Source organism: Schistocerca nitens, chromosome 4 (genome assembly GCF_023898315.1).
Source record: "Schistocerca nitens isolate TAMUIC-IGC-003100 chromosome 4, iqSchNite1.1, whole genome shotgun sequence".
Classification (NCBI taxonomy): Eukaryota; Metazoa; Arthropoda; class Insecta; order Orthoptera; family Acrididae; genus Schistocerca; species Schistocerca nitens.
Window position 1 is genome coordinate 147,003,961 of NC_064617.1, and position 22,008 is coordinate 147,025,968.

The 22,008-nt window shown below is 39.3% G+C and overlaps 1 protein-coding gene across 1 annotated transcript in view; it reads left to right on the forward strand.

The window, feature by feature from the left end:
• Positions 1 to 22,008, forward strand: part of LOC126251685 (A disintegrin and metalloproteinase with thrombospondin motifs adt-1-like) — a 167,850-nt gene that overhangs the window by 135,071 nt on the left and 10,771 nt on the right. The window contains exon 14 of the mRNA XM_049952272.1: positions 7,707 to 7,864. Coding sequence (XP_049808229.1) covers positions 7,707 to 7,864 — 158 coding nt within the window. The remainder of the gene's footprint in view (positions 1 to 7,706; positions 7,865 to 22,008) is intronic.

A 22,008-nucleotide genomic window follows, 5' to 3' on the forward strand; every position in this document is an offset into this window, starting at 1 on the left:
GATCATTGTGTAACAGACTTTCTCTTGCACTTGACTCTTTTATACCACCAGTTATCTATCTTAGTTTTTTTAAGGCAGACTGAAGGGGAAATATTTGTCAAAACATGCAAAAAACTTTCAAGAAAACTCTCATAATTTTTAGAACTTGTGGTAAAATGATTCACTGGTCAGTTTACTTCTTCAAGTCAGCAATAAAATGAGTTTTACTGAACCTTGATTTGATGCAAATTTTTCTAAAGCATGGTTCATTTATTTTTGGTAGCTCCAAAAACAATGCAGAATGGTCAGAAATACCAAAATCAATGCAGAATTTTTTTTATTATCAAATGTATAATTTATCAGAATGTTATCTATACAGATTTCAGTTCATTTACTCTCTTCTCAATTCTATGAAGTTTTGATTGAATCAGATCAATAAATTGTCCTGAATCAGTGGATTCATTTATTAACAATATTGTGAAAAGGGAAGTTGCTACTCACCATATATCAGAGATACTAAGTCACAAATAGCCACAACAAAAAGACTGTCACAAATATAGCTTTCGGCCAGTACGGCCTTTGTCAAAATTAGATGACAAACACACACATACACACTCATGCAAATGCATGCATTTCCACTATATGGTGAGTAGCAACCTTCCTTTTCACGATATTGTTACATTCCATCCTGCATTTTCCATTGTTGGATTCATTTATTATGTTTATATTAAAATCAGCAGCCATCACAATTGTAATCTGTTTTTCTTTTGTTAGTTTCTGCAAGGGATTTCTTAGTTTAAATATATATACTTTCATTACTTCTCTTTACCTCGTATTCTATACATCAAAATTATTGGAATATTTTGTCTCTAATTCTATACAGCAGCTTTCAAATATATCTTTATCATCCAGTAAATTAAAATAATGTCTTACCTTCAGAATGAAATTTTCACACTGCAGTGGAGTCTGCACTGATATGAAACTGCCTGTAAGATTAAAACTGTATAACACACTGAGACTCCAACTCAGAACCTCTGCTTTTCATGGGCAAGTACTCTACCAACTAAGCTATCCAAGCCAGTTATACTTCTGTCACTATCTCATCACCTACCGTCCAAACATTACAGAACCTCTCCCACAAAGCTTGCAAGACTCGCACTCCTGGAAGTTTGGAAGGTAGGAAACGAGGTATTGGTGGACGTAAAGCTGTTAGGACTGGGCATGAGTCCTGCTTAGGTAGCTCAGTTGGTAGAGCACTTGCCCACAAATGGCAAAGGTCCTGAGTTTGAGTCTCAGTCTGGCACACAGTTTTAATCTGTCAGGAAGTTTCATCTGTTACCTTAAGTGCTAAAGTATTTTTAATAAGTATACAGGAAACCCACAGTTTTTATTACTTTTACAAAAATTACTCGCTACAACATAGTTCTCCAATTTATGAAGGGCTTTGATGGAGTCTTTTGTTAGCCAATGTTCATTTAGACAGAGGACAGATATAGTTCTCCCTACTGAAGAAAAAATTAATGAAATATACATATGACCTGTCACAGGGGCTACTTAGTAATACCTTCTCTGGTATATAGACGGTGACACAGAATAACAGGAATGTTTGAAATGAGTAGTGGCAGCCATGGGCAGGTGGCAGCACTGTGGGTTCATGACAATTAGCGAGTAAACAGTCCGCCATTTCAATAATAATGGATCAGTGGGACTGACTACAGTGTGCATTAGCCAAAAAAATGTTTTGTAAAAACAATGATAGTTTGGTAGCGGCGCAGAGGTAGTTTCGACGTTTTTATAATTTACGACATCATGATGCTGTTCTATCGAAACACGTGATAAAATACTGGATTAATGACTTTGAAGAGACTGGTTCTGCCCTCAAGAAGAAACCAACAGGACGACCAAGAAGTGTGCGTTCTCCAGCGAACATTGATATTGTATGCGAGTCTGGCTTGCGTAGCCCCCGGTATACATTTCGTAAGCAAGAAGCAGTGGTTGGAACGTCCTGGGAGAGTGTTCGTGGAATTCTTCGTCTTGATTTAAAATTTCGTCCATACAAACTACAGATGGTGCAACAATTGAAGGACAACGATTACCGGTTACGATTAGGATTCTGTCAACAAATGATAACAAAAATAAACAATGATGATGAATTTCTAAAAAAGTTTTGGATGTCAGATGAGGCACATTTTCATTTCACATGTTATATGAATAAACAGAACTACCATTTCTGCGCAAACACAAAACCTAATGACATTCATGAACGCCCTTTACATGCTAGTAAAGTGACAGTATGGTGTGGTGCTTCATCACACTGGATTATCAGACTGTATTTTTTCCCAAATGAACAGGGAAACACAATAACTGTCAATGATGACCGTTACATGGAGGTGTTTTCATTACACCTGCATTGAATAACTTTCCAAACATTCAAGAAGCCTTGTTTCAACAGGCAGAGCGACATCACACACTGCACGGCAATCAATGGAATATGTGTGAGAATTGTTTGGCAACCGTGTGATCCCCATGGTTCAATAACATTCCCTGGCCCCCTAGATCGCCAGATTTATCTGTTTGTGGTTTTTTCTTGTGGGGCTACCTCAAGAGCAAAGTCTACATGACTCAACCAAGAACCCTGGATAACTTAACACAGAGAATTCGGAATGCAATTCACAGTATCCCAAGCTGACATGTTGCAGTGGTCAATGAGGAATCTCAACAGCAGATTTCACGAATGTATTTGTACAGGACGACACCATCTAATGGATGTATTTTTAAAAAAATGTTAAATGCCATCAATGTTTCATAAATGGCATAGTTGTAAGTTTGCAATTACTATGAATGCAATTTCTTTCCTTCATCACATCTAGTTTTATTGGATTGTGGAATGTTCCCATTTTTCTGTGTCACCCAGTAGTTTATTAGAATCTAGAGAGCGTGAGCCCAGGTAAATGATTTTTATTTATCATAAAATATCTCTTAATTAACAGTGATACATTGGCCGTACAATTCAGATCACATGAATGTAGGCAGCAAGAATGATCAGGTCTTTTGTATACTTTTAATTTTAATCAGTATAGTAGATAGATATCCACACTTGTTTATTTTAAAGGAAATTTACTGCACTTTTCCTTTTTAATAAAAAGAATTACGAAGCTTGTTCTTGTTTATTCTGCTCCTGCTTATGCAAGAATTAATGATTTTATCAATTTTTTCACATCCACAGTTGGACTTCGGCAAGTTCCTACCAATTATTCTTCTCCCTCCTCCAGCATTTGTACTGTGGATCTCTTGAATCTCAGAAGCACAGATGATGTCTATATACTTCTGACAGCAACATTACATTTTCTTCAGGACCCTCCATCACACATGCAACTCATGTCAACAAAAACAAAAGTAGACAATCAGACGAAAGCTTTCTTTACTGCTAGTGCTGAAGCGGAGTGAATGCAAACTCTGTTTGATGGTTTGCTGAAAACTGACAACCATTAGTGCAACGCGAGGGGACAACTGTGAATGCGAACTGTGCATGACTGAATGCAGCTTGTGCACATGCGCGTAGTGTTTACACCAGGCAGAAGGAACAGGTGCCTTTTCTCACACAAACCTCCCCGGCATACACAGCAAAAGAAACTAACCTCACATCATATTAATTACAATGTAAAAGTAACTGTAAATGCCGCTGATGATGACAGCCAAAACACATTATGCTAATATAAGTAACCAGTGACTGTTCTAGTATATATTCTAGCATAAAAATAAAATTCTCATCACTGTTGCATGTGTTCACATCATTGTAAAGGAGTTTTACTGAAGTCCATTTTACTGCGTGCATGTGCAGTTTTGTGGTTATGTTTTCTCATTATATCTGTATTTTCATCAGCACAGCAGTTTTTGTTTTTGAATCTTGCGTTTTCCTCTTTCAAGGTCATTAAGAACTTCAATGTCTGTTCAGCAACTTGATAATTTCACTTTTAGAGTTCACCGTGCTTATCAACTCTACATGTCTACCACAGTCATATACATGACACCGCAAAGAAAACTCATAAAATCCGAAGTTGCAATTCACACACAAAATGCCTTTTACATGGGTATTCCACATACCTCATGCACTAAACTACTACAGGTAAGGGCTCTTTCTTTCTTCTCTCTCTCCCTCTCTCTCTCTTTTTTGCGATCTGTCACTGAACTGATCTGTCAGCACCACAAACAATGGATGAAGTAATACTATTTTTCGTGAGCGAAGGTACAATATCCGCTGCTTTATCTACCTGCATATACCAGGTATAGCTGGGGGGTTCTGGTGCTGCAAGATCTATCTATAGCTTCAGTATTATCTGTTGCCTTGGTCTTTGACAAATGTAACTCTTATCCATTGCTAAAATATTTTAGATTATTTTTGAATCTGAAACTATGCCCAGCTGGAATGGTTCCTACCTGCAAAGTAAATAATACATTGGTGTCTCCTTGCAGAAACTTCACTGAACTGTAAACCCACTTTCAGGAATTGCTTTAATAAGGTAAACAACAAACCTCTTAAATAAATCTTACTGTTTCCATTCTATTGCCTCTATCAAATCCCCAATGAATATCTCCAATTCTCATCCTTTCATCACGGTGACATAAACAACAAAACTACAGAATACTCTCACTACCCAGTTCCAATGTTATTGTGTCACAACAATGCCTTTATTTTATGAAAAACAGTGCACACATTATGGTCCTCGATAAACAACTTGCAAACAGACTAATTACATTTTCCTAGTGGCTTGGCTTTATGCAAAACAGTGCACATGTTTGGTCCCTGATAAACACCTAATTAAATAACAACTATACAGTGAGTAGAATGCCTAAAGGGACTGTATTTCACGAATAGTGTCGAAAGAGGAGTACATGAAAGATAACGTAAGTCACATGTAGTAATTCACATGCTGAGTCGCATGGATATAATGACTATGCAAGTATTAGTGACAGATTTACCTGAAGATGTTAACTGAATACTTTATAGGCACCAACTTTATAATATTACTGGGGATACCAATAGATATGTTACTTGTTTTCTATCTCACCCAGAACATGTTGCATAAGTCTTACTTGCATGGTTACTGACTGCAAACTTTCACACAGGTACTGTCTGTGAGGTTTCGGAGCACAGACTGAAGGTTTTGGACTAGGGCTGACTTTACAAAGAGCGACGTATAACATATTGTGTTCCTGAAAAATGGCTAGGTTAAATTTTGCTAATTTGAATGGGCTAAGTGTTACAGGGTGTGTAAATAATTTTTCAAGATTGGTCTCAGAACACAAAATTTATTGAGCATTGGACTGAAATTCTTCAAAATAGGTGCCTTGCGAATCTACACACCACTGACAACGAGATTTCCAATGATGGTAAGCTCCCTGGAACTCGTTAACCAGAATGCTCTTCCGAACCCTTTTGGACCGCTGCAACGCTGTTAAATTGCTTCCATTTCAGGTCTCTCTTCATCTGGGAGAACAAAAAGAAGTCACTGGGACCAAGGTTGGGGCAATAGGGTGGCTGCGACAGTGTTGACACATTGAACCGGGTCAAAACTTCAGTGACAGCAAAGCAGGTGTGAACGGTCGCATTGTCATGGTGGAGCACCCCAGTCGTCTTTCTTCTCCGGGTGGACTCAGCAGACTTGATCAATCAAATGTTGGACCACTCCAGCATAATACTGACCACTGACAGTCTGTCCAGCAGGCACAAACTCTTTGTGGATCATTCCTTTTGCGTCAAAGAAAGTGATGAGCATGCTTTTCACACGTGACTTGGTCATGCAGGCTTTCTTCTGCTTTGGTGATGCGGAAGTGTGCCACTCTGAGCTTTGCCTCTTCGACTCTATATCGTATTCAAAGTCCCAGGTCCCATCGCCAGTGACCACTTTGTCCAAAAAATCAGGTTCAGTTTGTAAATGTTGAAGCATTTCTTGCGAAACAGCCAGGTGCTGCTCCTTTTTTTCATCCGAGAGCACTTTAGGGACAAGTTCCGCGCACACTTTTCTCATCATTAGATCTTCTGTCATTAGCTGAAACACAGTTTTTTGATTAAAACCCACTTCATCTGCAATCATTCTGATGCCGAGAAGTCAGCCACTGTTTAAAACTTGATGCACTTTGGCCAGATTTTCATCAGTTGTGCTCGTTGAAGGTCTTGCAGAGCATTCATCATCCTCCAAGTCTTTGCGGCCATCTTTGAACCTCTTGTGCCACATGAAAACCACGGAACGTGACATGGTGAATTCTTTATAGGCCTCTTGAATCATTTCGAACGTTTCCATACTGATCTTCAGTTTTACATAAAGTTTGATCGAACACCGCTGCTCCATGAGGAGCTGCATTTTGGATGCTCTGATTTCTCGACGGCATTTCGAAACAGACACTCCCTGCACTCGTGATGTTTTCAATCCAGTGTTCCGCCGGTGAATGCTGAGGCTTGGCTCGCTTAGCCAACATCCCCCACAACCTGTCACAGGTGGTGATACGAATCTGCATGCGCACCACTACTCAGGAAAAAATCAGTCTTGAAACTTTATTTACACACCCTGTATGACAGTAATTTCATGTACAAAATACGTAGTTGGTTTATAAAATGTGGAAGTTAATGGAACCATTTTCTATGCCTGCATTGTAATAACCCATTTACGTATACAGCCACCCCCTTTAGTTCTATAATCATTTATGCAAATTCTTAACTAATAGCTGGAATGATTATGAGTAGGAGTGCAACAAGAGCTGATGAAATCCAACAGGCTTTATTTAGAGCCAATAACTCGACACAATTTATTTGCTCATTGCAGATTTTTGACATTGAAGCATGGGAGACACTGGCACAAAGAACTCTGTATATCATGCATGTAAGTTCTAAATTCTGTGACTGAAAAATAAGAAACTTGGTAAATCATTGAACACAACAGGTCACAAACAGCTACTATCTGCTAGCACACAGCTGTAGTAATCTTCAATACAGGTAGTTTGCGAGTCGAAATGTTGAAACCCAATGGGAGTTCCCCATATGCCAGTAGTTCAATGTTGAGCAAATGTGGTCAAAAGCAAAGAGAGGATTAAACATAAAGAAAAACAGCTGTTTCCCAGATAATTGTATGACACCTGGCCCCTATATAAAAACCGAGGTTTTGATTTTGGTAAAACATTTACTTCCTTGATATCTCCAACAATTTTCTAAAACAGCATATCTCACCAATGTTCTTAGAAAATGCACATTGTTACAGTGTACTACCCAAGAAACCTTTGCAGTCTACTAACTCAGTTGCATCAAATGAAGCATCACAAAAATACCTACAAACACTTTTAGACCAACTGTTTAGCTACTGGTTATTATGGAGATAGTGTCCACAAATACTTACCAACTATTTAGCTACTGAAACTTCCTGGCAGATTAAAACTGTGTGCCTGACCGAGACTCGAACTCGGGACCTTTGCCTTTCGCGGGCAAGTGCTCTACCATCTGAGCTACCGAAGCACGACTCACGCCCAGTACTCACAGCTTTACTTCTGCCAGTACCTCGTCTCCTACCTTCTATTTAGCTACTGCTGATTATGGAGACAGTGTCCACAAATACTTGAATTATGAGATATTCCTGGTCTTTTAATTTCAAATTATGTTAGTTTTAGAAGCTGATTCATTAATTTTTAATTTCATGTGCCAATTCTTAAATGTTTTGATGAACAATACTATCTTCCAGATGACATGGACCGTCCATGCCGTGTTGCCTGCCAAGATGACCAAGTCAGTCACAGGTTCTACCTAGTTAATGGTGAAGATGGATGGTTTCCTTTTGGGACTGACTGTGCACGAGGGGCAACAGAAAGAAAAGCATTCTGCGTTAGTGGGCGATGCCTGGTTAGTGTTTGTGATTAACTTTTACAAAAGCTATTCAGTAATTTAAAAAATATATATAAATTAGCTACTTATTAGTAAATACTTATGGATTAAAGGAGCTCACTCACCAAACAGCAGAAGCATTGAGTCGTTGAGAGGCATACACAAAAAGAAAAAAAACTTGCTAGCTTTCAGAGTCACACACACACACAAACACACACACACTGATTTCCGTATGCAGTGGACGAAATGTGCCAATGCTGCATTTTGGTGGTGGTTGCGTCAGGATGGGTGGATTGAGGTAGAGAGAGGCAGGAGGCAGAGAGGGATTCAGGTTGGGTGACTAGTGGCTCAGAGGGAGGCAGGCAGTTTGAGTCTAGGAATGGAGGACACACGGGTGGCACGTACACAGGCTAGGCATGCAATGCACGGTTGTCGTAGCCAGTGGGGAGTAGCACACACTGAAGGAGATGAGGATTGGGAGGGGTGAAAGGATGAACCAATTGGAAACTGTTGTGTGGAGGGTGTGGGGACAGTGAGTTAATGGAGACTGAGGACAGGACGATTACATGACCGAAGTATGTGTTGCAAGGATAACTCCTGTCTGCACAGTTCAGAGAGGATTATGGTGGAGGGAAGGATATAGACGGCTCGGGTTGTGAAGCAGCCATTGAAAGTGAGCCTGTTGTGTTCAGCTGCATGTTGAGGTGGCTAACTTTATTCTTGACAACAGCTTGGTAGTGGTTATTCATCCTGGTGGGCATACAAAAAGCTGTGCAGTGCTTGCAACAGAGTTGGTGTTTGTTATGGCTGCTTTCACAAGTGGGATGAACTCTGATGAGGTAGGATAAGCTTGTGACAGGACTGGAGCAGGAAGTGCTGGGTAGGTGGATTGGCGAGGTCTTGCACCTTCATCTACTGCAGGGATACAAGCCCTCTGGCAAGGGGTTGGGAGTGGGAATGGCGTAAGGATGGACTAGGATGTTGTATAGCTTAGGTATACAAGAACACTACTTTGGGAGAGGTGGGGAGCTCATTTCAGAGTATGGTGAGAGATAATTAAAGCCCTGATGATGGCTGTGGTATAGTTGCTAAAGTCCAGGATGATAATGGTTGACAAGGAAGAGCACTCCTTTGTAGTTGATTCTTGAGGGTGGTGCGAGGATTGAGGATGTGTGAGGATATGGCACGGGAAATCTGTTTGTGAACTAGGTTTGGGTGGTGTGCCCATCTGTGAAGGTCTGTGTGAGACCTTCAGCATATTGGGCAAGAGAGTGCTCGTCACTACAGATACTTCATCCATGGACATCTAGGCTGTTGGGGAGGGACTTTTGGTGTGGAAGGGATGGCAGCTGTTGAGATGCAGGTACTGTTGGTTGTTAGTGGGTTTAATATGGACAGAGTGTGGATGGAGCCAGCAGAGAGAAGTAGATCAATGTCCAGGAAGGTGGCATGGGTTGAACAGGACCAGGTGAATCAGATAGAAGAGAAGGTGTTGAGCTGTGAAGGATTGGAGAAAGGGTGTCTTGGCCTTGGGTCCAGATCATGTAGGTATTGTCAGTGAAACTGAACCAGACTATGGGTTGGAAGTTTTGGGAAGCTAGAAGGTTGTTTCTAGATGGCCCATGAATCGGTTGGAAGATGCCCATGGCTGTGCTGCGGATTTGTTAGTACACCCGCCATTCATTCAAAGGAAAAGTAGTTGAGAGCCAGGATATCATTGGTAACTAGTATAAGGAATAAGTTGGTGGGTTTGAAGTTTGAAGGATATTGGTCAAGGTAGCGTTCAATAGCAACAAGGTCATGGGAGTGAGGGATGATGGTGTATAGGGAGGTGGCAGTTACAGTGTTTGAACTGGGACACTGGGTTCTTGTGATTGGTTGGAGGTGTTGGGCACCAAGAATGGAAATTCATTCAGTGGAAGCACAAGAATGAACTACAATGCGGGATCGAGGACCATTAGGTTTGTGGGTTTTGGGAACTTGTACCTGTAGATGGTGGGTGAGTGGAGTGATTTTTGGGTGAGGTGGGAGGTAGACATGAGGGAGAGGTCCTGGGAAGGACATATGGATTTCAGTAGCTGCTAGATTCTATTGGACTTCTGAGGTGGGATCAGTACGGCAGGCTTGCAAGTAGAGGCGTTAGACAGTTAAGGTAGGCCTTCTGTCAGGTAGTCACTGCTACTCATCATGACAGAGTTGGAGCCTTTGTCTGCAGGGAGGGTGATTAGGCAAGGTCTGTTATCAGGTTACGTATGGTTGTTCTTTCTTCTGCTGAAAGGTTAGTATTATTAGGAGAGGACATGGGGAAGGATGGCAAGGCTAAGTTGGAGATAAGTAATTCCTGGAAAGTGGCCAAGAGGTGATTAGATGGGTGTTGATGGACAGTGGTGTCCCAAGGCAGTAGTAGGATGTCAACAGGTTGGACAATTTATGACAGAGGTGTCTGGAATGTTCCTCCAGATTATGAAGAGCAAGAGTTTCATTTTCACTTTTGTAAATCTGGTGTATGTATTATGGACTGCACAGTAACAGTATCTTGCGGACAGAGTAGCAGTGGTCCTGGCCATGAAGAGGTGTTTCCAGACCTAGTTCACAACCAGATTTCCCATGACATATACTCACATAACCCCAAACCTCACACCATCCCCAAGAATGAGTTACAAAGTGGTACCCCTCCCCCTCCCCTGCTCCGTCACCCAATATCACCATGCACTTGAAAAACTTAAACATATCCTTCAGTAGGTCTCTGATTATCTCTCATCATGCCCTGAAAGGAAGAACATCCTACTCAACATTCTCCCCACCCTTTCCAAGGTGGTGTTCTGTCGTCCTCCCAACCTACATCCTAGTCCATCCCTATGACACACCCACACCCAACCCCTCACCACAGGGATCATACCTCTGCAAGACCTGCCCAATCCACCCGTGCAGCACTAATTGTTCCAATTGTCACAGGCCTGTCCTAACCCATCAGAGACCAAGCCATCTGTGAAAGCTGCAACATCATATACCAACTCTGTTGCAAACACTGCATACCTTTTTATGTCGGTATGGTTACCAACCAACTGTCCACCAGGATGAATGGCCACCACCAAACTATTGCCAAAAACAAAGTAGACCATCCAGTGGCACAACATGCTACTTAGCACAGCATGCTCAATTTCAATGTCCGCTCCACAACGCTCCACCACTAGCTTCTTTGGACTATGCAGATGGAAGTCATCTTTGCAACATATGCTTGATTCACGTAATTGTCTTGGTCTCAAGCTTTGATAACCACCTGTCCCCATAGCCTCCACTCTGCAGTTACTCTGACAGACAATCATGCATCACATGCCTAGCCCCCGTACCTACACCCCTCCTTCCCGCATTCCTAGCCAGCAAACCAACTGCCTCCTTCCAAGCCACAAGTGACCCACTCACGGTCCCTCTCCCTGCCTCCTGCCCCAACCTCTCTCTCTCTCTCTCTCTCTCTCTCTCTCTCTCTCTCTCTCGTCTCCCCCCCCCCCCCCCCCCCCATGCACCTTACCCAACACAACCCCTCATGACAAACTTGTTCCGAAAGCTAACAAGTTTTCTTTCTTTTTGTGTTTTTTGATGACTTAACACTTCTGCTTTTTGATGAGTGGTCCTTTTAATCACAAAAGGTAAAAATTCTACCAGGACTTACCTACTACTTACAAGTAAGTATTTCACATAACATTTAGAAGTAATAATTGTAAAATATTAGCATTTTCCTGTGTTTAATCATAAGACAATAGCCAATTATAACAGTTATGCTATGTGAAACAGCAATGCAAGACCAAATGGTTTTACTTACTGGGAAAGAACAAGGCGAGAAATGAGAAGCGACATGGAGAAAAGGAAAGGTATGGAAATTCGTTGTTGAAAAAGATATAGTAAAAAACAGACAACAGATAAACACAAATGAAAGAACTAAAATAAAATTATGCAATGAGCATAACATATGAGATACAACTCAAGAAGTACCCCGAGGAATGGAAGGAACAAAACAGAAGTGTGAAAGAAATATGAGATACAACTGAAGAAGTACCCTGAGGAATGGAATGAACAAAACAGAAGTGTGAAACAAATAGGTAACTGTTGAAAAAGTTTTGTAAGTCGAGGGTAGGTACACAGTTGAAGGAAATCTAATATATGGTGGAGACATTCCCACTTGTGTACTTCTTATACACATACTGTCTGCTTGCACCCTTCAGATATTCTAGCAGCTTTGTGGTTGTCACATGAGAGTAAGGAACTAAACAAACAATGATTGAACACAATCTGGTATATTGTCTGAATGGTCTTAAAACTACCTCTCCCTCGCTAACATCGAGCAAGTGAGTAGGTTGAAGCAAGTTGTAGTAGGAGATGCGTAACTTAAGTTGGGTTTGGAATTACCAACCTATGATCCCAATATATTGGCTCAAATGACCCATGTTAAGTTAGCTATAGACAAAGAATAAGGCCATTACACAGCCAGCAGAAGAATACCACAAACCATAAGATCTACAACAATGCTACAAGTAACCACTGAAGCCCATCACACCAGTGCTTGTTTTATTATAATCTCCTACCACAGTTTACAATTTTCAGTTCCAGCAAGAGTGTCAGACTAAGCTGCAGCTACGTGGATTTCTACTGAAGATGGAATTCAGTCCTTATTTTATGAGGTTACACAATATGTAGTGATAACTTAGTCCAGCAGAATAAGCTAGAAAAGCTGAGTGCAAGTCTCAAAAGGAACATTCTATAATCTTAACTTTAGGATTGAAGCACCCTAATTTGCTTCCACTTTCTCTGAAAAAATTGGAGATTATTCCTATGAATTTCGATATTCCAAAACTGGTGTAAGGACAGTGAGGAGAGTACTCATCTTTCCATATGACTAAACATTGGCTGGAATGCAATTTTTGGACATTCATTATTTTGCATTAGAAACTGACAAATGATTGCAATTTCCACGAGTTAAAGGAAGGGCTCCAAGACCACTATCAATCTAAAAACATGAGTCAGTACTTTATGGAACTGGTAAATAGTATTATACAAAACAATGGTGAACGGACTGAAGAATTCATAGTTTGCATCAGAAAAATAAATGACAAGGTACACAAATGTAAATGACTGATGTAAATGCACGCAGGACAGGTTTCAGGAAGCAAAGCAGCATACTCTTGATGTCTTTCTGAAAGGCTTTCTTTTCTTGTAATGTGAAAACTGAATTCTCAGGCAATTCAGAAGGTAACAATCACAAAAAAACTTTAGTCAAATGAGTCGAGTTATACAGGAACAGAAGAGAAGGAATTATTGGAAACCAAACTACAAACTGTACTGACAATAAACTATCATTTCTGCTGTTTAATAATAATTGTGTACACATCCATAGCTGACTGATCAGCATAACGAAATGCATGCGTAGGGCACGAGTTCAATTCCTGGCTGGGTTGGAGATGTTCTCCCCTCGGGGACTGTGTATTGTGTTGTCTTTATCATCAACTAAAAGGACTTGCACCAGGTGGCCAGGCTCCCCACAGGTGGGGCTTCTGGACTAGCCACATGCATTATTATTAATATTATTTATACTAACTGTACTTTAGCGGTCTCTGTTAACAATTCCAAAAAATCCTGTCAGTGGTACGAGATTTAACTGGGACAATACTTTTCAGTTTTTCTTTGTAAAGGAACATTTGAAAGTGAAGTTAATCATTTCTGCTTTTGCTTTCCAATCTTCAATTTCAGTTTCTGTCTTACCTTTGTGTGACTGGACGCTAACTTCAGTGCCACTAATAGCCTTTGCAAATGAGTAAATTTTATTTGGGTTTTATGGAAGGTCTATCGGCAGAATTTTGCTATGGTAGTCATTGCAATCTTCACACATTGCTCTCTTGACAGCCAAACATATTTCACTCAACTCTAGCTATAGCCACAGGCTTTCTTTTACACATATTATGGGTGGCAGGAAGGTCGGCACACATTCTACCGGCATAAACAAAAATTTTTCATAGCATCTAACCCACAGGCTTAGTCTCTGACAAAATAATGCGTATTTTGCCTTGGCAGCAGTACAGTTTCAAGAGTCAGAATTAATTTGCAGAAATAATTTGCAGATATTCTGTATTCACTGTATGGTACAATTCTTTTCTCCTTATGTGAATACTGCTTTAGTTGTCAGTTCATCTTTCAGCGGAGAATCAGTGTACTTCATAAGTTTTTTTCCTCTACTTTGATACAGTTGCAAATGGCCAGAAACAAATTCAGTGAAAAAAATCACAAGACCACATCTGCATTTCAACTCCAGCTGTTGTGTAAACTGAATAATCAGCTTTTGGTAATTGTTAACCTTATTCTAGACAGTACTGACCCTCATCCACCACTACTAATCCTGTTAAATGCATTTATACCATTGATTTTCTCTCATATACACTGAGGTGACAAAAGTGATGGAATAATGATATGTACATAAACAGACGGTGGTAGTGTCTTGTACACAAGGAATAAAAGGGCAGTGCATTGGTGGAGCTGTCAACTGTACTCAAATGATTCCCATGAAAAGGTTTCTGATGTGATTATGGCTGCACAACAGGAATTAACATACTTTGAATGCAGAATGGTAGACAGCTAGATGCATGGGATTTTCCATTTCGGAACTTGTTAGGAAATTCAGTATTCCAAGATCTGCAGTGTGAAGAGTTTGCTGAGAATATCAAATTTCAGACATTACCTCTTGCCACGGGCAATGCAGGGACTGACAGTCTTCATTTAATGACCAAGAGCAGTGGCGTTTGCTTATAGTTGTCAGAGCTAACAGACAAGTGACACTGCATGAAATAACTGCAGAAATCAATGTGGGACATATGATGAAGATATCCATTAGGACAGTGAGGTGAAATTTGATTTTAATGGGCTATGGCAGCAGACGACTAATGCAAGCGCCTTTGATAATAGCAAGGCATCACTTGTAGAGTCTCTCCTAGGCTCATGACCATATCATGTGAATCCTAGATAACTGGAAAACTGTGGCCTGGTCAGATGATTCCCGATTTCAGCTGGTAAGAGCTTAATGTAGGGTTCGCATGTGGCACCGACCCAAAAAAGCCATGGACCCAAGTTATCCACAAGGCACTGTGCAAGCTGGTGGTGGCTCCATAATGGTGTGGGCTGTGTTTAAATGGAATGGACTGGCTCCTCTGGTCGAACTGAACTGATCATTGGCTGGAAATGGTTATTTTTGCCGCCATTCATGGACTCCATGCTCCCAAATGACTATGTATGTTTTATGGATGATAACGCATCAGGTCAGCAGGCCACAATTGTTTGCAGTTGGTTTGCAGAACATTCTGGACAATTCAAGCAAATGATTTGGCCACCCAGATTGGCCAGCATGAATACCACCAAACATTTATGGGACATAATTGAGACGTCAGTTCATACACAAAAACCTGCACCAGCAATACTTTCGCAACTATGGATGGCAGTATGGCTCAATATATCTGCAAGGGCTTTCAAAGACTTTTTGAGGCCATGCCACATCAAGTTGCTGCATTACACCCGCAGAAGGTCTGACACAATATTAATGGGTACCCCATGACTTTTGTCACCTCAGTGTATGTGGAGATAGATCTCCAAGAATGATAACATTTGATGTTCACATTTAGCTGAACTGTTCACATCATCATCCACACCAATAGCAGAAAATACAATAAAAATGCTGACATAAGGACAACAGTTATACACACACAAATCTGCAAGTGTTAGGCCTCATCTCACAGTGATGACAATTTCCCTTGTTTCCAAACTAACTAATAATACACACTGTATCGTGCCTATGAATTGGGTGCCTTTGACATTTTAACTGAAAAGGGAACCAAAGTTTATGACAATTAGATTCTCATGATTTTCTAGTGAGTTATGCGCAAAAGTAAATAGAGGGTGTACACATTTTTTTGGTTAAACTGCGGAGATGTATTACATGAACATCTGAGAATACACTGTGTCTACTCTCAAACAGTCGTACACGCTCTGTAAAGATCATCATGGCACAAGAAGAACAGAATCCTCTCCCTCTGTACAATTCCTCTCTTTGCAACAATCAGCTTGGAGCGTTAAGGTACAGGAGACAGGTCAAAAAATTGTATTACAACATCTTAAATGTAAAACAACTGAAACTAATACCAGGATGTCAATAATAAATTCTGTTGTATATATTAAAAAAAATAAATAAACTAGTATAATACTAAGTTACCTACTTCTTTCAGGCTCTAAAGTCTATGATGGGCCTCGGCTTGCTCTAGGACATTGTTCCATTCATTCCTGCCCAGCATTGTCATCCTCCGACACCAGTAATTTTTAGATTTGCTTATATGTCATCCAAGTGCCGAAGTCTTGATCTTCCCTTGCTTGTTCATCCCACTGGCAGCGCAATTTTTTATTGGGTTCCATGCAAAAGACATGGTTGACCCATTTCAGGTCGTTTATTTTAATGAATGTTATTATTTTGAGATCTTAATATAATCTGTGAAGTTCAAAATTATATCACCTATGCCACACTCCTGCTTCATTAGTAACCCATAGATTATGCATCCACACTTCAAATACTACCAATCACTTCCTTTGTAGCAGTCTGTATTTCATTTCTGGCTTTATTCCAGTGATGTTTATATTATGCATACAGTTCTGGAGGATTCCTGTCACAATATATTTTCCAAATTAACAGCTAAGTGTTAAGCTTTCCTTAGGTCCTTAAATTATGAGATGATGTACTTATTTTGCATTTCTTCTTTAACTTTGTGCAACTGAAATTCTCCCTCTTATTTTTGCTATGAGGAGGTAATGATTGGAGTCCATATTAGCACCTCCAGATCTACAGTAGTTCAATGCATTAGAGATATGTCTGGTATCTATTAATATATGATCAATTTAGTCCCTGGTATTGTCATCTCCTGACACCCAAGTCACATTAAGAATATTCTCCTGCCGGAACCATGTGCTTGAATCTGTCATTTTAAGGATGCTGCAGAATTCATCAGGTGGAGTCCACCGTTCTTACTCTTTCTGGAGGTTGTATTTACCAACGACTGGGGAGAATACCCACTCTTGCCCTATCTTAACATTCATACATTCTATCACCATCTTTATGCTGTTTTTTTTAAGACACTGTCGATAAGCTGGGTCCAAGTCCTCATAGAAAGTATCCTTCTAGTCAGCAAGGGCATGTGCATTTAAGAAACTGTAGTTAAGGAATTATAACATATTCTTGGACTTATTGCTCCACACTCTATCACTAGTTTTTCAATGATTTGATTGAACTGTAACTGTCACACCAATGTGTGTTTCCCGTTGTCGCCACTGTAGTACACTTCTGTTTCTGGAATGTACCCTGTCCAGTCTGTCTCATCTCTTGCAAGGCCATGACATCCACCACATAGGTTTTCACTATTCCAATTAGGCTTCCAAGGACTCCAATTCTATACATAACACCTGTACATGCCAGGATCCAGTTCTTCTATTCTTTGTCACGTTGCCATATCTTTGCCTTAAGGTCTGGCAAATTACATTTCTTTCAGCTTTCATAAGACTTTTTTCCCGGGTATTTGTTATTAGCCCACAGCACAACACCCTATTCTTCAGAGGACATTTTTCCTTTTCTCGTTCGTCCAGACCCTGTTCTCCACTGGAGTTGGGCACCCAATCTTCCGCAGGGTTGCTTTGCTTCCAGGGGTTCACCATCTTTGAGGTGAGAGATGGATCTGAGCAGGAGAGGCTAAGTTACCTTGACTTGCTTAAAGTCATATTTTACACATTGCTCTCCCATTTGAACCCCAGTATAAAGTTACCCCTACCTCAAATTATCATTTTATCCTCCATGAATTATTCTATCAAATAATAGCATTTCTGCTCATAGAATCTGCTTTAGACTTATTTTTAAAGTATCTTTCTTAATATTAAGAATGTTCTTCCTTATTAATTTATTATTTATTTTCATTCCCATATATTGTGGAGTGTGTGTATATAATTTCAGTTGGTGTGTGGGCAGCTTAAAATTATCTTTGTTTCTGATGTACGTAAGGCTAAAATGATTCTGCTCAAATAATTTTTGTTTGCTGTGTAACAAGATTATAATGCAGTAAATATACAGGAAGAGAACAGTTGGGATTTGCAGTTTCAGACATAATGGGAGGCAAGATTCTTTTTGCTGTGAGATAACACATATCTGACAGTTTTCTTCTGCAGCTTCAGTATTTGAGACATCATACTTGAACTTCCCCACAAAACTATACCATGTTGTTGTTGTTGTTGTTGTCTTCAGCCAGAAGACTGGTTTGATGCAGCTCTCCATGCTAATCGCTAATGTGCAAGGTGCTGCTTCTCCAAATAACTGCAGCAATCTACATCTTTCTGCATCTGCTTGCTGAATTCATCTCTTTGTTCCCATCTACTATTTTTACCACCCACACTTCCCTGGAATGCTAAACTGGTAATCTCTTGATGTCTCAGAATATGTCCTGCCAAACAATCCCTTCTTTTGGACACATTGTGCAGCAAATTCCTTGTCTCACAAATTCTATCAAGTACCTCCTCATTAGTTATTTGATCAACCCATCTAATCTTCAGCATTCTTCTGTAGCATAACATTTCAAAAGTTTCTTTTCTTTTTATCAAAATTGTTTATTGTCCATTGTTCACTTCCACACGTGGCTACACTCCAGACAAACACCTTCAGAAAAGACTTCCTAACACTTAAAATCTATAATCGATGTTAACAAATTTCTTTTCTTTAGAAATGCTTTTCTTGCCAATTCCATTCTATATTTTATACCCTCTCTACTTCGGCCAACATAAGTTATTTTGCTACCTAAAAGGCAAAACTCAGCTATTACTTTAAGTGTCTCGTTTCTAATCTGATTCCCTCAGCATCACCTGTTTTAATTCGACTACATTCTAATATACTTGTTTTGCTTTTGTTGAAGTTCATCTTATATCCTCCTTTCAAACCACTGTCCTTTCCGTTCAACTACTCTTCCTTGTCCTCTGCTGTCTCTAACGGAATTACAATGTCATCTGCAAACCTCAAAGTTTTTATTTCTTCTCCCTGAACTTTAATTTCTATTCCAAATTTTTCTTTTGTTTCCTTTACTGCTTGTTCATTGTATAGATCGAATAACATCGGGATAGGCTACAACCCTGCCTCACTACCTTCTCAACCATTGTTTCCCTTTCGTGCCCCTCGACTCTTATAACTGCTGTCACGTTTCTGTAAAAATTGTAAAGAGCCTTTTGCTCCCTGTATTTTACCCCTGGTTACCTTCAGAATTTGAAAGAGAGTATTCCAGTCAACATTGTCAAAAGCTTTCTCTAAGTCTACAAATGCTACAAATGTAGGTTTGTCTTTCCTTAACCTATCTTCTAGTATAAGTTGTAGGTCACTATTGCCTTGTGTGTTCCTACATTTCTCCGGAATCCAAATTGATCTTCTCCAAGGTCTGCTTCTACCAGTTTTTCCACCATTCTGTAGATACTGTACCATACCTAATGACACATTCAAAATAACTGATACGCTGTTGTTTGTGTACTCACATCAGTAGCCCTTGCTAGTATTTGAACTGCAAATACAAAATTACTCAATTTATTTGATAAGAAGTCAATATACATATTCCAGCTTAAATTCTTGTTCACATTTAGTCCAAGGAATTTCATTACTACAACGTCTTCCATACATTGATTTTTCTGCTTTATTTTAAGCTACATTCAATTTGGATGTTTGGTTTTGAATTGTATCATATGGGTTCTTTCTATATTCAGTTTCCACCTATTTAAGTTTTCCAAGGTCAAGCGAAGGCACAGTAGCATTCGATTCCCCCCCCCCCCCCTCCATCAGCAGTTTCAATTAAAACTTAACTACAAACAGAACTGATGGGGAATTTATATTTACGTAGAATAAGAATATGATTGGTCCTAAAATGGCACTTGAGGCACACTTTGTGAGACTGTACTCCATTTAGAATAATAATTTACTGACTTAACAGGACAGTTACCCTTTTTCTATACTGCAGGTATAATTTAAGTCACTGCATCTAATCTGTAGATAAAATCAAACAACGGAAACTCCAGGTCATAATATCAGGAAAAGGACATATTGCTACTCACTGTACAGGTAACCCATTGAGCTGGAGGCAGGCACAATGGAAAGATTACCTTTTGCCAAAGCCTTCTTCAGCAAAGAAAACACACACACACACACAATCACACAAGCAAGCACACCTCTTCCACACGACTGCTACCATTGGCACCTTTGACCGAAATTCTGATCAAAGTTGCCATCGGTAATAGTCATGTATGTGTGTGTGTGTGTGTGTGTGTGGGGGGGGGGTTATTTTTATTTATTGCATCCACAGTTACCACCAACCCCCCCCCCCCCCCCCCCCTTGATGGAATTCATTGTAGTTACTTAGAATAACGCCACTTTTCACTTTTTACAATAAAATTTTGATTGTGGATTGCAGGTACTTTCTCCAACACTTTTGATGGAACTGGCCAAATAGAACGACAGTTTAATCCTTTCTTGAACAGAGATCTAACTTCTGCATACTTCAAGTAGCCCAGTCAAACAGATTAGTTACTTATTTGAGTTAAGGGAGGTGCTATTATGATCACTTTAGTTGGTAACTGTTCCCCTCAGCAGAGTTTTTGTCTTTTAATGATAGTATAACATGTTTCATGGTTTTTTATTGCAACTTTTTTAGAATCTGAAATACTCAGCTTTTTGGTGATACCCAAATGGGATTAACTTTACTCTGATACTCTGCTCCATCTATCTTTCCTATATTTATGGAAAAATCCATTTAAACACACAGATATTTGAACTGGGTTTGCAATAAATTTATAATCTAGTTTGATCCTAGCTATTTCATTACTACTAACAATAATGACTAACAATCATTTGACAACAGACCAAAACACTTTCTTCTCAGTTTTATGTTGTAAAATGAACTTAATGTTTGCCATTTGTTTGGCTGCCTCCATAACTGTTCTAAATATAGTTTAATAACATCTGACATACTCAATAAAATACCTATTTCAGTTACATCCCAGTTCGCTACAGAGTTGCCTTTCTCTGGCAAAAGAAATTTTTATACTTTTGGAATCCATTTACATGTAATATTCAATATGTTCCACATAATTCTAAGTGGAAAGGTTTCATTGAATATTTCAAGAACGCTACTAAAATTTTTTCACAGTTATTACTATTTGAGATATAGCTGTCAAAAGTCTGTTCAATCTTTCTCAACTGATTACTAAATCTATCTGATTTTTTTTTTCCATGGTGGTCCTTTTTGTATGACATTGCTGCATGAAATTTCTATGTTAAACTCCTTTGAGTTTTGTGAATAATGTAGAGTGGTTAGTGATTCCTAAATCTAAGCAAAATTTATATAAACATCTTGAAGCATTATCAATACAGGTTATTGGCTGTACATTTACACTTGAGCTTTCTGGGAAGTTTACTTTGACGCCAAAGTTTTTTTTTATCCTGTCAACTAATTAGGACATATCATTGCTACCCACTATAATGTTAACATTGAAATCAGCTACTATTACAATCTTTTTTCCTCTTTCTTTAATGAGATTTTTGAGCAGGCACTGAATTTTGACCAGAAAAGTTTCAATTGTTGCATTCTCTGGTATCTTGTAAATAGAAACTACTATGACATTTATGCCCCTTACCTCAACATAGTGGTTTTCAAAAATATGCTCTTTATTCAGATAATTAAAATCATTTCTTATTTCATTTTTTAAATCAGAATGAACCTCAACACAATGAAAGCTGTTAGCTATTTTGAAACATTCAATTTTATTAACAATTTTAATATCATCATCTGTAAGTCAATGTTTCTTGGGGAAAAAAATCCTTTGATACTTTTACATTCAGAAAAAAAACTTTTAATTCATCAACTTTACAACTTTTGTTTGAAAAGTCAGCACTTAGATCATCAATATTCCAGTCCATAATGTAGATACTTCCTTTCCTATTTATGGTTTTGAGCATACTTTTTACTGGGGGGCTTTTTAATCTAACTGTTTCCATTATAAACACTGTATAATGCCCCACCCTTCCATATAAGTTTCCCCTACTATTTAGAATTATACACATGTCAGCGAAC